Raw genomic sequence first — 14,833 nt, forward strand, 5'->3', positions numbered from 1 at the left:
ACTAGATATAACTATCGGCCCTCCATTCTTTCCTTAGTCATCAGGAGGAAGAGGGAAGTATATTTTAGACCAGCTGCTCTTGCGTTGATCCGTCTTGATACTGCTCTTCAACTCAACTACTTAATTGTGCATTCTCCTCTGTTATTCTCCAAGTCTTTCTTCTCATTCCAATATGCGGTCTCTTTCATTCTCATCTGGAGGCTCAGGCCCTGCTTTTTCTCCTCTTCACTATGCTGGGCAGGCCTCTGATGCCGCCCACCGGGCACATTTCCTCGTTTCCCCAAGGCCATCAACTCCCGCAACCAAGGCCCCACCGCCACTGGCTCTTGATAGAACGACGCCGTTCATGTCCATGCCCACCGGCTACCGCGGCCGCTGGGCCCAGATCGGCGACGAAGAAGCCATTGCCAATGTCTACTATGACGCCTTTGACGACAGCCTGCCGCGCATCTACTGCTTCCCAGATTCGGAGCGCCATCCGGCCGGGCAGGAGTGGTGGGCTGCTGAGGCGCACCATTGGCTAGTGAACGAGCAACAATACTACGTCCGAGTCGTCGAGGAGGAAAAAACGGGTGAGATCGTTGCTTTTGCGAAGTGGTCGTACCACCCACACGGCTTCAAAATAAGTGAACAGCCATTGCACCAAGGGCCGCCGTTTCCTGGTACCAACGTCCACATTGCGAACCACTTCTTTGGCCAGATGGATGTCCACCGTGAGCGCACGCACAGCAACAAGCCACACCTCTTTCTCAGTCTACTCGGCGTCAGCTCGGCGCATCAGCAGAAACGCCTATCCTCGATTCTGCTGTCTTGGGGAATTTCTCAAGCCGACAAATACGGCGTCCCGATTTACTTGGAATCAACGGTTATGGGCTACCGTGTCTACCGCAAAAAGGGCTTTCGCGAGGCTGGCGCGATTGTGTACGAAAAGACCTCACAAGAAGCGGACGCCGAAGAGACCCGCCGCTTTGGGGACTGGCACAAAATGAACCTTGTGATAATGATTCGGCAACCGAACAGCGACAATTCCAAAGACACGTTTACCTCTGAAGACTGCGAAGACGCAGTCAAAGCGGCGTGGAAGGGCACGGATCCTTTCAATACTAACCTAGTGAACTAGTATCGATCGGCGGCGAGCTGGGGGCAAGAGAGGTCACAGGATATAGTTGAAATGCGCGCATTTGCAGCTACTGACCGCTCCAGAGCTATTTGGTGAAAATGGAATCATTCAAAGACTCCTGTCTAGAACATGTCATCATGTGACCACCAGACGAGAGTCGCTCTGCGTTAAATACCACGACGAGCAGGGGGGAGGAAAAGGGTAGGCGTGAGTCAAGGGACATAGTAAGCCTGGGCAATTCCACGCGGCAAAAGAACACGGGAGAGATGAACAGTTGAAAGCAGACGTTGACTTCGATGTGCGAGTTAATCTCATGTAACACCAAGACTTACATATGCAGTGTTAGAATGAATTAGAAAAGACCGCGTCAAAGTCCGCCTTCCCTGAACTCGATTGTGGCCTGGGACTCGATCTTCAATTCTCTTTATTCGTCAACTGACATCATGTAGCGTGTAGTGGCTATGGACATATCAAACTTCAATTAATAGTTGGTTATGTAATGTCCATGTCCGGCTAAAACTTTGGCTTGCTGGGCCTGTATAATAACCGGGTTCCCGGCGAAATTATGACACATGGCCCCACTTGGCAGGTCCTTCAAGACAAGGCAGTTGCCGAGTGCCTCGAGTCGAGATGGATTACCACTCTAAACTCCTTGTCGGCTGCCGCCAGCTGGGCCCAGCTGGAGTCGTGGTTCAAGGCTGCCCCACACGGCCAAGTATCGCCAACTTCAACTTCACATGGACGAGGCTTCACTCGATTCCAATGCCCGGATAAATAACTCGTACACCTTTCTGTACATTAGCGATCTACAGTCACAGAACACCCCGCACATACGTTATACGCCATGGTTCTGTTAGATCTTGGCCGCCGCATCAACGGGGCTGTCAACACGCTTGCGCGTGAGCCCAATCTCGACGAGCAGGCAGGTCTTTCCATCTCCCGCGCCCCGCCAAAATTCCCATCCTCCATTTCAGTGCTGTTATGACCCTTATGCTAACCACCAGTTTTCCCTCTAGGCCTTTGAAGGCATGGTCAAGGAGATCTGCGGTGCCCTTCTCGAAGCCGATGTCAACGTGCGCCTTGTTGGCCAACTCCGCAAATCAATCCGATCTTCAGTCAACTTCAAAGATATCCCGTCGGCCGCCAACAAGAAGCGGATTATTCAAAAAGCTGTTTTTGACGAGCTCGTCAAGCTCGTGGACCCACACGCCGAGCCCTTCAAAATAAAAAAGGGCCGCTCCAATGTCATCATGTTTGTTGGTCTGCAGGGTGCCGGAAAGACGACGACGTGCACAAAGCTAGCCCGGCATTACCAGTCGCGCGGGTTCAAGGCCTGCCTAGTCTGTGCTGACACCTTCCGTGCCGGTGCCTTTGACCAGCTGAAGCAGAATGCCACCAAAGCCAAGATTCCCTACTACGGTTCCCTCACCGAGACCGATCCGGCCGTGGTCGCTCGCGATGGTGTGCAAAAGTTCAAAAAGGAGAAGTTTGACGTGATCATTGTCGATACCTCTGGTCGCCATCGCCAGGAATCTGCCCTGTTTCAGGAAATGATGGATATCCAGACTGCAATCAAGCCCGACGAGACCATCATGGTCATGGACGCGTCCATTGGTCAGCAGGCCGAGTCGCAGGCTCTAGCCTTCAAGACTGCCGCCGACTTCGGAGCCATTATTATCACCAAGACAGACGGCCATGCCCACGGTGGTGGTGCCATTTCCGCTGTTGCCGCCACAAATACCCCCATCGTATTCATTGGTACGGGTGAGCACATGCTGGACTTTGAGCGATTTGTGCCGCAGAGCTTCATCCAGAAGCTTCTGGGCATGGGCGACATCATGGGCCTCGTTGAGCACGTGCAGAACCTCAACCTCGACCAAAAGGACACCATGAAGCACATTCAAGAGGGAATCTTCACAGTGCGCGATCTGCGCGACCAGCTATCTAATATCATGAAGATGGGCCCGCTATCCAAGATGGCCGGCATGATCCCCGGCATGGGTAACCTGATGCAAGGCATGGATGACGACGAGGGCGCGCTCAAGCTGAAGCGCATGATCTTCATCTGCGACTCTATGACCGAGGCCGAGCTCGACTCAGACGGCAAGGTGCTCTCCGACCAGCCGACACGCATGACGCGCATTGCCCGCGGCTCCGGCACATCGGTGCGCGAGGTCGAGGACCTGCTGACGCAGCAGCGCATGATGGCCGGCATGGCCAAGAAAATGGGCGGCAACATGAAGAACCTGCAGCGCGCCCAGAGCGCCATGGGCGGCGCCAACAGCAAATCGCAGATGGCCGCCATGCAGAAGCGCATGGCTGCCATGGGCGCTGGTGGCGGCTTGCCCGGCATGGGCGGCATGGGTGGCATGCCCGGCATGGGCGGTGGCATGCCGGACCTGAGCAGCCTGATGGGTATGTTGGGCGGTGGCGGCGGTGCTGGCGGCGGTGCGGGAGGCATGCCGAGTATGGGTCAGATGCAGCAAATGATGCAGCAGATGGGCATGGGAGGCATGGGAGGCATGCCTGGTATGGGCGGCATGCCCGGCATGGGAGGCCGGGGCCGTGGCCGGAGATGAGGTCGGTGCACAGGCGTTGAACCTGTTCTTTCTTGGACTTTCGGCGCACCGTGTGCTGGCTAAGGTTTCTTTCTACGGTTAGGAAAGGTGGGCGTTTGTCTCGGGAGTTTGTTTGTCCGCGCTCGCTTGTCTTTCGTGTCATGTGCATTTGTCTTTGGAGTACATGTGGGTTTTCTTTTTTTTTTTTCGCTCATGGTGTTTTTCGTTTGGTTGTTTTCCTTTTATTGTCTACTTGTTGGTCTCTTTCAAGGGGTAAAAGCTACGGCAAAAATTACACGTTTGACTGGCATTCATTGTATTGTACGTTATCTTGCATGTACGTATCTACAGACTCAGCGCCTTGAGCAGAGCCTCGCCCAGCGGCGCGGCTGACGCGGGGTTCTGGCCCGTGATGATGTTGCCGGACACAACAACCTTGGGCGCCCAGTCAGCCTCAGCCTTGACGTAGGTCGCGCCCGAGACGTTCTGCAGGGCCGTCTCCAGCATGAACGGCATGTACTCGGTGTATCCGGCCACGTCCTCCTCGGCGTTGGAGAAGCCAGTGGCCGTCTTGCCCTTCAGAATGTACTCGCCGTCGGCGCCCTTGACATTGACCAGGACGCCGGGGCCGTGGCAGACGGCAGCAACGGGCTTACCAGCAGCGTAGAACTCGGCAATCAGCGCAATCGAGTCCTTGTCGACGGCCAGGTCGAACATGGGGCCGTGACCACCGGGGTAGAAGATGGCATCGAACTCGGCAGCGCGGCCAACAAAGGTCGACAGCTTCTGCGTGTTCTCCCACAACGCCTTGTGGTTCTTAAGGAAGTTCTGCGACGAGGCGTCGGCGGCAAAGGCCGTCACCGAGTTCGGGTCGAGGGGCGCGACGCCGCCCTTGGGCGAGGCGAAGACCAGCTCTGTCTTGTCCTTGAGCACATCGTAGGGGTGGGCGAGCTCGGGCTAGTACGTTATGGGAGAGCAGAGGTTAGCAGGGGGCTTGTGGGTTCTGGAGATGGCACTATTGTTGCTTACCAAGTACCAGCCGGTCTCGCGGTCCATCTTCTCAATCTTGGAGAAAGAGGTAAGCACAACAAGAATCTTCGGAGCCATTTTGACAAGTGAATTTGCGTATAACGACAGGTTTGGATGTGAAAAAGTAATGGAATGCAAAACCAGATGAAGCTATCTTGTTCGGAAGGCTGTTGATGTTGTCAGAGCTCCAAGCTCCTGATGTCTAAGCTTGAATCCTATATAGGAAAGGCCCCGTAAAGGCGGGGCTGTTCTCCACAACTAAGTTGCTTTGGGAACTTTGCTTTCTAATCCGGGGCTGTGGCAGGAACCTCGGACAAGCCCTTGTCCCAAGACGGCAATGCATCCGAAGTGAGAGCAAAGAGCCCGAGGGTTAGGAAGAGAGAGCTGGCCCTTTGCTGAAGTTTAGTATAAGCTCTATGGAAGCAAGAGACTTTGATAGAGCTCAGATAACGACATGTACGATATTCGCACTCATACATATAGCCAGAGCGCCAAAAGCGTACCACGCTTTTGTATACGACGAGATCCTTGGGAGGCGGATGCCGAAGGATGATGGATTCCCAATTGAGGAAGAGGCTCGGCTTGTTGAATCGGTAACTCCAAGGTGGATACGGCAAAGATGACAAATATCCAGGCTCCGTGTATAGGACAAAACTTGCATTTGTGTGTCCATTGCTTTGATATCTGGGTTAGTAGCTGGGTGGTGCTGCTGTAACCCTAAGATGAGAAAGCATCTTTGTGTCACAAAACCCCTTTACCACATGGGAACCAACCATCTTCTATTTGATCAGTCTAGACTTGGGTTCATTATTGTGAATACTGGGCTTTCTTTTAGTTCCTGACTAGAATTAAACGTTTGCAAATGCTTGATATGTAACTTCAAATTATATTATAGCTACGACTACAGTGACAGTTTGTCACTTTGACAAACTCAAGATTCAATGTTGCACGCGGATATGAAGTAGTACAGACAGAATTGAGATTCACTGTCAAAGTCAAAACCAACGTCAATGATCCAACATCAACATGGAAGGCAACACTGACCATGGACCAGGCAAAAGCCTCGTGCTTCCTCGTCGAGTTGCAAGGCCTTTCTCAACCCATAAATCACCAAGATGAAATGCACAGATACTTTTATACATGGGGTCGTGCAGTTGACATGGTTCTCGTCCAATCGCTTTGAATTATCAAACGCCATGTGCATGAGACTGCATCAATACTACAACAGACGATCACAGACTGAATTCGCCCGCTTATAGTGAGATGGGCCAACCCTTGTCAACTCCTCATTTAAATGCCAACGTTGCAGCCATCTAATCTCTCCATGAACACACTACTCTCACAAGAGAGAGAGCGAGAGGGCCAAGCACTAGCGATCTAGGCGATATCGATACCATGGCTGGGATAGAGACACTCGGTGTTGCTGTCAATATCTTGTCTGTGATTGACTTGTCTCTCAAAGTCGGCTCGCTTTGCATGAAATACGCCAAAGATGTCAAGGACGCCAAAGACGATATCAACCGACTTTACGAGGAAGTCAACAACCTTCACCGAGTCAGCAAGCAAGTGGAAACCCTGGTGGCGAGCCCAAAAGGACAGAGGCTTCAGAGCTCTCGGGAGCTAGACAACGTCTTGAAAAGCAGTGGCACGAAACTTTCAGGACTGAAGCAAAAACTTGAGCCCAAATCCACCCAGAAGGCATTGAGCAGGATAGGCCTACGGGCACTCAAGTGGCCCTTTAAACGTGGCGAGATAGAATCGTCGATTCAAGAGATCCAGCGGTACAGAGAAACAGTATCTTTGGCTCTTCAGGTGGATACGGCGTGAGACTTTCTCGGAACTCTTTATTGAAATTAGACTCATTAAACTGACTTTTCGCTTAGTGAAGTTCTCCTTGATGTGGATAGAAATGTCGAGCACATAGTCGAAGGCGTCAGCCGAGTTGACATCAAGGTCGAGCAAATTGTTGAAGGCGTCGACCAAGTTGACATGAAAGTCGAACAACTTGTCGAAGACACCAGAAAAATTGTCCAAGACGTCGACCGAGTTGACAACAAGGTCGAGCAAATCGACCAGCGCCTGCTCAACGCTGATGAAAAGGCGGCTTTGGACAAGCTTCAGATAGCAGCCGGAGCAGCGTTCAACTCCCAAGATGAAGAACACAATCCCTTTTGCCTACCGGATACTCGTGTAGACCTCATAAAGGACATCCACAAGTGGGCGGATGACCCCGAGGCAAAATCCCTCTTCTGGCTCAACGGCATGGCTGGCACGGGAAAGTCGACCATCTCGCGGACAATCTGCCGCCAGTTCTTGGAGTCTCGTCGGCTTGGGTCAAGCTTCTTCTTCAAAAGAGGCGAAGGGGATCGTGGAAACCTAACTAGATTCGTCGCCACCATCGCAACCCAGCTCGTCGAGATGCACCCTAAAGTCAGGCGCTTCATCAAGTCAGCAATCGACTTGGATAAAAACATCTCTACAAAGACGACGCGAGTGCAGTTTGAAAAGTTGATCAAACAACCGCTTACTAAAATATCTTTTGATGCCGTGAAGGTGTCGTCGTTTGTATTTGTCATTGACGCGCTTGACGAGTGTGACCGCGATGAGGACGTGAGCCTTCTCATCGACCTCTTCTCAGCCTGCGCAAAGGACAAAAGCCTGAAGCTCAAATTGAAATGTCTTATTACCAGCAGACCGGAACTCCCCATTCGCCTGGGCTTCAACGCAGTGGAGGGCACATTCGAGGATCTGATTCTCCACGAGATACCTCCTAGTATTATTCAGCATGATATCGAGGCTTTCTTGAAATATGAGCTCCAAAGAATCAAAGTGGCGTACAACGCCTCTGTAAATGATTCCCGGAAGCTACCTCTCGACTGGCCTGGAAATGAAAGTATCCAGATTCTTGTAAAGACCGCAATTCCGCTGTTCATCTTTGCAGCTACAACTTGTCGGTTCCTTGAGGACCGGAGGTGTGGCAACCCAGAAAGGCAGCTCAGGGAAGTCCTTGAATATAAACCAGAAAGCCAAGCATCGCAACTAGATGCTACATATCTGCCAGTGCTCAATCGATTGGTCAAAGGGCTGTCTTTTAATAGACAGAAGAAGGTGATAGAGCAGTTCCGCGATATTGTTGGGCCTATTGTGATTCTAGCCAACCCCCTCTCCACAAAAGCGCTGGGAAAGCTGCTCGACATTCCCCTAGACGTGATTGACGATCTCCTGGATTCTCTGCATTCAGTCCTCAGAATCCCAGTATCAAGCGAACAGCCAGTCAGGCTGTTCCATTTGTCCTTTCGTGACTTTCTAGTCGACCCTGTAAAAAAAGAGAAGAACGACTTTTGGGTGGATGAAAAGGCTACACACCACAATATGGCTACCCAGTGCTTGCGCATCATGAACAAGCACCTCTGCACAGACATTTGTCGGCTCAACTGGCCGGGAACCACTCGCTCGTCCGTCGATTCTCAGACTGTACAACGCCACATCCCGCCTGAGGTCCAATATGCCTGTCTCTACTGGGTCGATCATTTACAACAAGGTGAAGTAATTGTCGATGGCACCAGTAAAGTTGGCGTGTTTCTCCGACAACACTTCCTCCACTGGCTAGAGGCCTTGAGTCTTTTTGGAAGAGCTTCAGAGAGTCTCAGGATTATGAAGGCGTTGTTGTTAATCCTAAGTGTGAGTGTCCATTAATTATTGGAAACGCCGGGGAAGAAACAAGCTAACAGTCGACAGGAGGGGGAAACTGAAGGTTTGCGGGAGTTTGTTGAGGATGGTTTACGGCTGATACAAACCAACCTCTCAGTCATCACCACTACACCCCTTCAGATTTACTTATCCGCCATTGCCTTTGCGCCCAACATCAGCCCAGTCCGACAAGCCTTTGCAAGCGGCATGTCACGGTGGTTAACCCTGCCACCCGAGCCAGAAGATCATTGGGACCAATGCCAACAAATCCTGGAAGGCCACCAGGACCGAGTATCTTCTGTTGTTTTTTCGCCCAACGGAAAAATTGTGGCTTCAGCGTCAAAAGACAAGACGGTCCGGCTTTGGCGCACCGATGACGGCTCCTGTGCGCGGGAGCTCAAGGGACACAAGGGGCAGGTAAACGCAGTCGCCTTCTCGCCCGACGGTCAATTTCTGGCTTCAGCTTCGAATGACTTTTCGATATGGCTGTGGCGCACTGATGATGGTACCCCTGTTCAGCACTTGGAGGGCCATGAGGACCAGGTGAAAGCGGTAGCGTTTTCGCCGAATGGGACACATCTGGTCTCTGGCTCGGGAGATGAAACTCTCCGACTGTGGAAAATTGGCGATGACAATGGCACCTGTGTACAGATTCTCAGGGGCCATGACGAATGGATCACATCCGTAGTCTTTTCGTCGGATGGCGAATTCATAGCCTCAGGTTCAGGTGACCAGTCCGTTCGGGTCTGGCACACCACCGATGGAACCTGTTTTCGAGAAATGTACGGCCACCAAGACCAAGTAACCTCAGTAGCCATCTCTCCTGATCTTATGCATGTAGCATCCGCCTCAAATGATAGATCGGTCCGGCTGTGGTCTATTGAAGAAGGCGTATGCATCAAGGAGCTGAGTGGAAGTGAAGGTCCGTTGAACTCGGTAGCCTTTTCACCCGACGGCACACTCGTGGCATCAGCTTCGGATGATCACATAGTCCGGCTGTGGAATCACGATGACGGAGCCTGTGTGCAGGAATTAAGGGGTCATGGCGACTGGGTAGCGTCGGCTGTCTTTTCACCCGACGGCCTTTGCATAGCTTCGGCATCATACGATACGACAGTGCGGCTCTGGCAAATCGATGTTGATATCCCTGTTGGAGAGGCCAAGGGCCACAAGGGCTGGATACGTTCAATAGCCTATTCACCCGCAGGCAAGATTATAGCCTCGTGCTCAGAGGATACGGCAGTCAGACTCTGGAACAGCGACGATGGCAGCTGCCAGAGAGTGCTAGATAACCACAAGGATCAGGTAATAGCAGTGGCCGTTTCGCCTGACGGTGCGTTGGTGGCCTCAGCCTCAAATAAACATGTGGTACAACTCTGGCGCAGTTCTGATGGCTCTTGTGTGCAAGAGCTCAAGGGGCATAGCGGCGGGGTAGCCTTTGTCGTCTTCTCGTCCGACGGCACACTTTTGGCTTCCTCTTCATACGACAACTCAATTCGGCTCTGGAACTGTGCCGATGGCAGCTGTATCCAGGAATTTATGAGCCAAGGTGGCTGGGTATCCTGCTTGGCCATTTCAGCGGATGGGGAGTTTGTCGCTTTTGCTTCAGGCGACAACACGGTGCGGCTCTGGCGCCGGGCCGACAACGTGTGCGTACATGAGTTGAGTCACGGGGTGAGCAGGATAACAGCGCTGGGGTTCTCGGCCGATGGCACGCTTCTCGCGTCAGCGTCGAATAACAACGAGGTGCGCATCTGGCGTTGCGACAACGGCACTTGCTCTCAATCCCTACAGGCTTCCAGGACCTTTCACCTGGAATTCGACGCGTCGGCTTCCTGTCTGTTCACTGATTATGGGTCCTTGATTCTCCACAGTGAGCCTTCATCTGGCCAGACAGACGCTCTGCAGCTGGCCCACAGCCAGGACGGTATTGGAATCAGCCGGGATAACTGCTGGATCACATGGCAAGGCAACCCGATATTCTGGCTTCCCGTTCCATTTCGCGGGCATCGTTCGATGGTCAGCGGATCTATGGTGGTGCTTGGAACGCAATCAGGGAGGATGATCATCATGAGATTTGCGACTTTGAAGTTTTTGAAATAGATAATTGTCTTATTTTTCATGGGCGGTTTACGTTATGGGGTAGTTGCGATTTAGGTCAGCTCATGCTTTGATTGTTTCTTTGGTTTATTTCCGCATCTCTACTATGTACATGTTGCTTTCGTCGTGATCTTCACGTAATATTCTGGAGGTCAAGTTCAAGTTGAGGTTAAGGGCACAAGGACTTCACGTGACCATGTGTGATGTACTTGACCAGGAAGACCCATGCATGAGATAGGAAGAGTATAAAGGGGACGGAAAGTGCGAGGATAGATTCTAGATAGAGAAAGAGAGGACAACGATTTCCAAAACTATACGCCCCTCTATCATAGAACGACATTAAGTTATGAACAGCACATAGCTTAGCCCCTAAATGCGTAGTTAGTGGGGCACTAGACGGTATAGTACCTGACTTAGAGCTATGCTATGCTTTTCGAGGGTGCGTTATGACGTCAGTGAAGCCACAAGATAGCACGCAAGATAGTGAGCAACTACACCATCGTGATACTTTTCACGGCATAGAGTTACATCCCTGCAACAGCCGAAACCAACAGAACCACCGACTTTTTGGACAACATTCTGGCTCTTCATTTTGCACCCCATGCCTGTATTGTTTCGCTCCGCATATCGCTAGAGCAGTTCCATTCGGTGGATGCCGCTGATGGCCATAGCCAGCGTTGCATCCTACGATTTGGAAACTGAGTGGCCGTTTTCCATGCGTTATTATCCGGCTGCTTGACTGAACACACTATGACCCTATAATTTCATGCCCAATGTTTGTGTAAGTTTTTATCTTTTTGATCCTTACTTGGTTTTTTTCTCAAGCAATCATGTTCTTCTTTCAGAGTCCCAGCACAAGTTTAGGTTACACAGCTACAGTTATCGCCTCTCGGTTTTCATCAACCGCCATCGTCGTTCTGACAGAAACATTTTGTACACACATGTAATTAATTAACCACTTGAATTTATGTATCGTAAGCCAAGTGAGACCCGCTTTGCGAATAAGCCACACGCGCCTGCGATGCTGACACCAACACCAACTTTCTCCGCTGTCACTTGTTCAAGGGCGCATGACTCAACTATTCATGTGTATCAGTGAATACGGAGCATCTCTGAATGAGCCGTGTCAGGTCACTCGAGTGTGAGACTGACAGTTCGAGCCAACAGCAACTATGCCCAATTGCAATTGCAGGTTTTGGTACAGGTGCTCGGGTCATACTGTACATCCAAACTCGCCTTGAAAACTCAGCACATATTACGATACAAACTTTGGATGATCCAGACGTCTTTGCTCGGAAACAGAATTACATGTAACTAAAATAAATGGGCAGATAATTGCCTATGTAAATCACAAGCCGTGTTGGTGAAGAGAGAGAAACTGACATTGGTTTACTGGTTGGAGCAGGCTGTTGCCTTTGTGGGATTAGGATACTGCAGAGCTCAAAGCCCCATGGGCCAATCATATTTCCACGAGGACCATGGGAACTGATTACAGATAGAGTAGCTGCCGGACTCTTCGGCATCAAAGCCAGACTCGACGCCGCAAACACTGGGAAACTACCGATGTTATTATGTAAGCACCGTTTCTCGAGTATCGGCATGCCATTATCAGATCGGAAGAGACTTGGTTATCAGATCAATCTTGAGTTCAACAACAATCGTTTCAATGCGCTCGCTCAAGAAGGCTGCCGGTCTACACCGGCCCGTTTCCATTTACTAACTGTTCCGTTGAAGATGGACAAAAACTCTGCCGCTAGTCTCTTCCTGACCTGCAAACCCTATAGATCGCCCCCCTCCCCTCCTTTTCAACCACGCTTTCTCCGTTGAGTCAAGGTTTAAGGCTTCCTTAGCGCAGAAGCCAGTCTGTTTCGGCGTCTCCCGCCTTGGCTGTTTCTACCGTGCGGGTGAGCCATCAAAAGACAGATTGATAAGACCAGCGTTCGGCTAGTTTTCTCGAAAAGAAAACCCTTTTTATCCCGGGTTCTTCCCCTTTGCAGCCGATTGATAAAGAAAACCACTCTTGTTACTGTAGACTAGCCAACTTTCTCTCCATCTACTTTCTCTCTGCTACTTGTAGCTTCATCGCTCTTTTGTCTGCCTGTTTTGGCTTTTTTTGTCTCAAAGCGTTGCGTTTTCTTTTTTGTTTGTTTTCTGAAAACCCCCACGGCTAACGGGCCTCTTTTTTTATGACGTGGTGCCGGTAGAACGAGTCATTTTCACCTCTGCCGGTGGCCCCTCGGAAGCCACAAAGTCTGGAGCGGGCGGCTGTCTTACTCGAAACCTCTCCCTCTGCGTTCTCCCTTGGCCACAGCAGCACCATGAGCCCCTCGGAACACGAGCCCCTCCTTGGCAGCACCACAGCCGATGGTGCACCCCAGAATCCCAGCGGCCAGCGGCATCCGCGGCGGGTCTTGATTGTGGGCTTGTGCTGCTTGTTCATGCTGATTACCATGACGGATCTGACGATCATGAGCACGTCCCTGGTCCAGGCACAGGAGGAGTTTCTTTGCCGTACCATGATGACAACGGGGATGGTGGAGCACTGCAAGGACCCCGTGGTGCAGGATGAGCTCTCTGTGATTCAGTCGTGGGCTGTTGTGTTTGGGCTGATACCGTGTCTGATTATGTCGGTCCCGTGTGGTCTAGCTGCCGATCGGTACGGGAGAAATCTGGTACTCGGCACTTCTTTGCTGGGTGTGACACTGACAAACATCTGTGTTGCTGCTATTTGTGAGTTTAGGGGGAATACAGGAGAACCGTCAAAAGCACAACTGGAATGCGGCTAACCCTACAACTAGGTGCTTTCCCCGGAGTAGTTAACCTTCGACTAATATGGACCTGCTCGTTGTTTGGATTCTTGGGTGGTGGAATTGCCATGTTTCCAACAATGTTGTACACAATCGTAGCTGATGTTTGCAATCCTTCCGAAAGGTGCGATGAAGCCGCGCCGACTAGACCCATTGGTCCCCAAAATTCATCCCGTTCTAACGCTTCCATTCTAGGTCCATGGCCTTTTCGTACCTCGGCGCTTCTCTCATGAGCGGCAGTCTAATCGGAGGCGGCATAACATTCTACCTCGTGCGCATCGGTACATGGGTGTCCATCTACACTGGCATTTTTATCATGGCCATGTTGAGTGTTTTTGGCTATTGTATGCCAGAAACCCGGCCACCGGAGGACCTAGCGCCAGAGCCAGCTGTGAAACCAGAACCGACGTCGACCCATTTACAGGACTTTCTAGCTTCGGCTAGGACTGATCTGAATAGATGCCGCGAGTTTCTGCATCTGCTGGCGACCCGCGAGCGCCAGGTCGGGCTCATGCTGATTAGTACCGTGTTGGTAACGTTTGGAGACTCGCAGGTGGTGCTGTTGCAGTTTGTAACAAACAAGTTCGAGTGGTCTTGGGGCAAGGTAAGTCGGGAATTTGCGGTATTTGACAATCACTGAGTGTACCCGCTCATTCTAACACTACTGGTTCTAGGCCGGTCTCTTGGTCTCTGTCCAATCGGCGTGCAGCCTGGCATTACTTCTTTTGATTCTGCCCACAGCCACCAACCTGCTCCTCGGGATCGTCGGCCCACGCACCAAGGACCTGATTCTAGCACGCGTCAGTATGGTATTTAAGATCATCGGCATTTGTGTAGTAGCCCGGGCCTCGCAGTCAGTGTTCCTCTTTGGCGGCGTGGCGCTGTCAGCCTTTGGCTTTGGGTATTCGATTTTTGTGCGTGGACTTATGACGTCAATGGTCCCCCACAACAACGCGGTGCTCTACTCTGTTATTGGTTTCCTGGAGAGCATTGGAATTGTGCTGGCAAGCCCTGTCATGGGCGCTCTTTACCGCCTAGGGCTCAAGATGGGTGGCTCCTGGGTTGGGCTCCCGTTTTTATTAGCAGCTGGACTGTACGTAGGAGCGCTGGTGATTGTGAGCAATATTGGAGTGTCTGAGGAGACAATAGAAGAGGTGGCCCAAGAGGAGGTCAGCGAGATACAGCCTTAAAAAGAAGGAGTTTTTAGATATTGTCATTTAGTTGCAGCATTATTCAAGAGCGCATGTTAGTTACACGGAATTTCCCAGCACCAAATCACAAGCCGTGAAGCTCAAGTTGATGTGCCCCACTTTAATTATCTAGACAGCCTTCCGTACCAGCCTTGCGACGTCAATTCCACTTTCAACCTCCAACCTCACTGCAGCTGGTGAGACGGCGACTAATTGATTCACCCGCTTTTGTTTTTGCGCGCCGATAAAGCTTAGCCTAAGCCGACCGCGATTTCGATAGCGACCAGATCTCCGGCTTCCGAGTCTCCCTGAAGAAGCCCCCCCCCCACCGCCCCTTCG

General features: G+C 51.4%; 5 protein-coding genes across 5 annotated transcripts; 4 read left to right on the forward strand and 1 right to left on the reverse strand.

The window, feature by feature from the left end:
* Positions 1-172: 172 nt before the first annotated feature.
* BROUX77_000246 (uncharacterized protein) lies at positions 173-1,120 on the forward strand (the record flags this gene model as incomplete). Its single annotated transcript, XM_073747000.1, has 1 exon — positions 173-1,120. One exon carries the CDS (start codon positions 173-175, stop codon positions 1,118-1,120), a length of 948 nt encoding a protein of 315 aa, XP_073608483.1.
* Positions 1,121-1,964: 844 nt separating this feature from the next.
* Positions 1,965-3,699, forward strand: BROUX77_000247 (uncharacterized protein; the record flags this gene model as incomplete). The annotated part of the gene is made up of 2 exons (XM_073747011.1): positions 1,965-2,093; positions 2,137-3,699. 2 exons carry the CDS (start codon positions 1,965-1,967, stop codon positions 3,697-3,699), a joined length of 1,692 nt encoding a protein of 563 aa, XP_073608484.1.
* Positions 3,700-4,023: 324 nt separating this feature from the next.
* On the reverse strand, positions 4,024-4,785 carry BROUX77_000248 (uncharacterized protein; the record flags this gene model as incomplete). Its single annotated transcript, XM_073747022.1, has 2 exons — positions 4,024-4,635; positions 4,708-4,785. The coding sequence occupies 2 exons, from the start codon at positions 4,783-4,785 to the stop codon at positions 4,024-4,026; spliced, it is 690 nt and encodes a 229-aa protein (XP_073608485.1).
* Positions 4,786-6,102: 1,317 nt separating this feature from the next.
* Positions 6,103-10,500, forward strand: BROUX77_000249 (uncharacterized protein; the record flags this gene model as incomplete). Its single annotated transcript, XM_073747033.1, has 3 exons — positions 6,103-6,530; positions 6,591-8,388; positions 8,446-10,500. 3 exons carry the CDS (start codon positions 6,103-6,105, stop codon positions 10,498-10,500), a joined length of 4,281 nt encoding a protein of 1,426 aa, XP_073608486.1.
* A 2,315-nt stretch (positions 10,501-12,815) lies between these two features.
* BROUX77_000250 (uncharacterized protein) lies at positions 12,816-14,494 on the forward strand (the record flags this gene model as incomplete). The annotated part of the gene is made up of 4 exons (XM_073747045.1): positions 12,816-13,227; positions 13,296-13,428; positions 13,500-13,908; positions 13,979-14,494. The coding sequence occupies 4 exons, from the start codon at positions 12,816-12,818 to the stop codon at positions 14,492-14,494; spliced, it is 1,470 nt and encodes a 489-aa protein (XP_073608487.1).
* Between the last annotated feature and the right edge of the window lie 339 nt (positions 14,495-14,833).

The sequence above is a fragment of the Berkeleyomyces rouxiae genome (assembly GCF_048999995.1).
Source record: "Berkeleyomyces rouxiae strain 22BRR77 chromosome Unknown BrBRR77_ptg000001l, whole genome shotgun sequence".
Lineage (NCBI taxonomy): Eukaryota > Fungi > Ascomycota > Sordariomycetes > Microascales > Ceratocystidaceae > Berkeleyomyces > Berkeleyomyces rouxiae.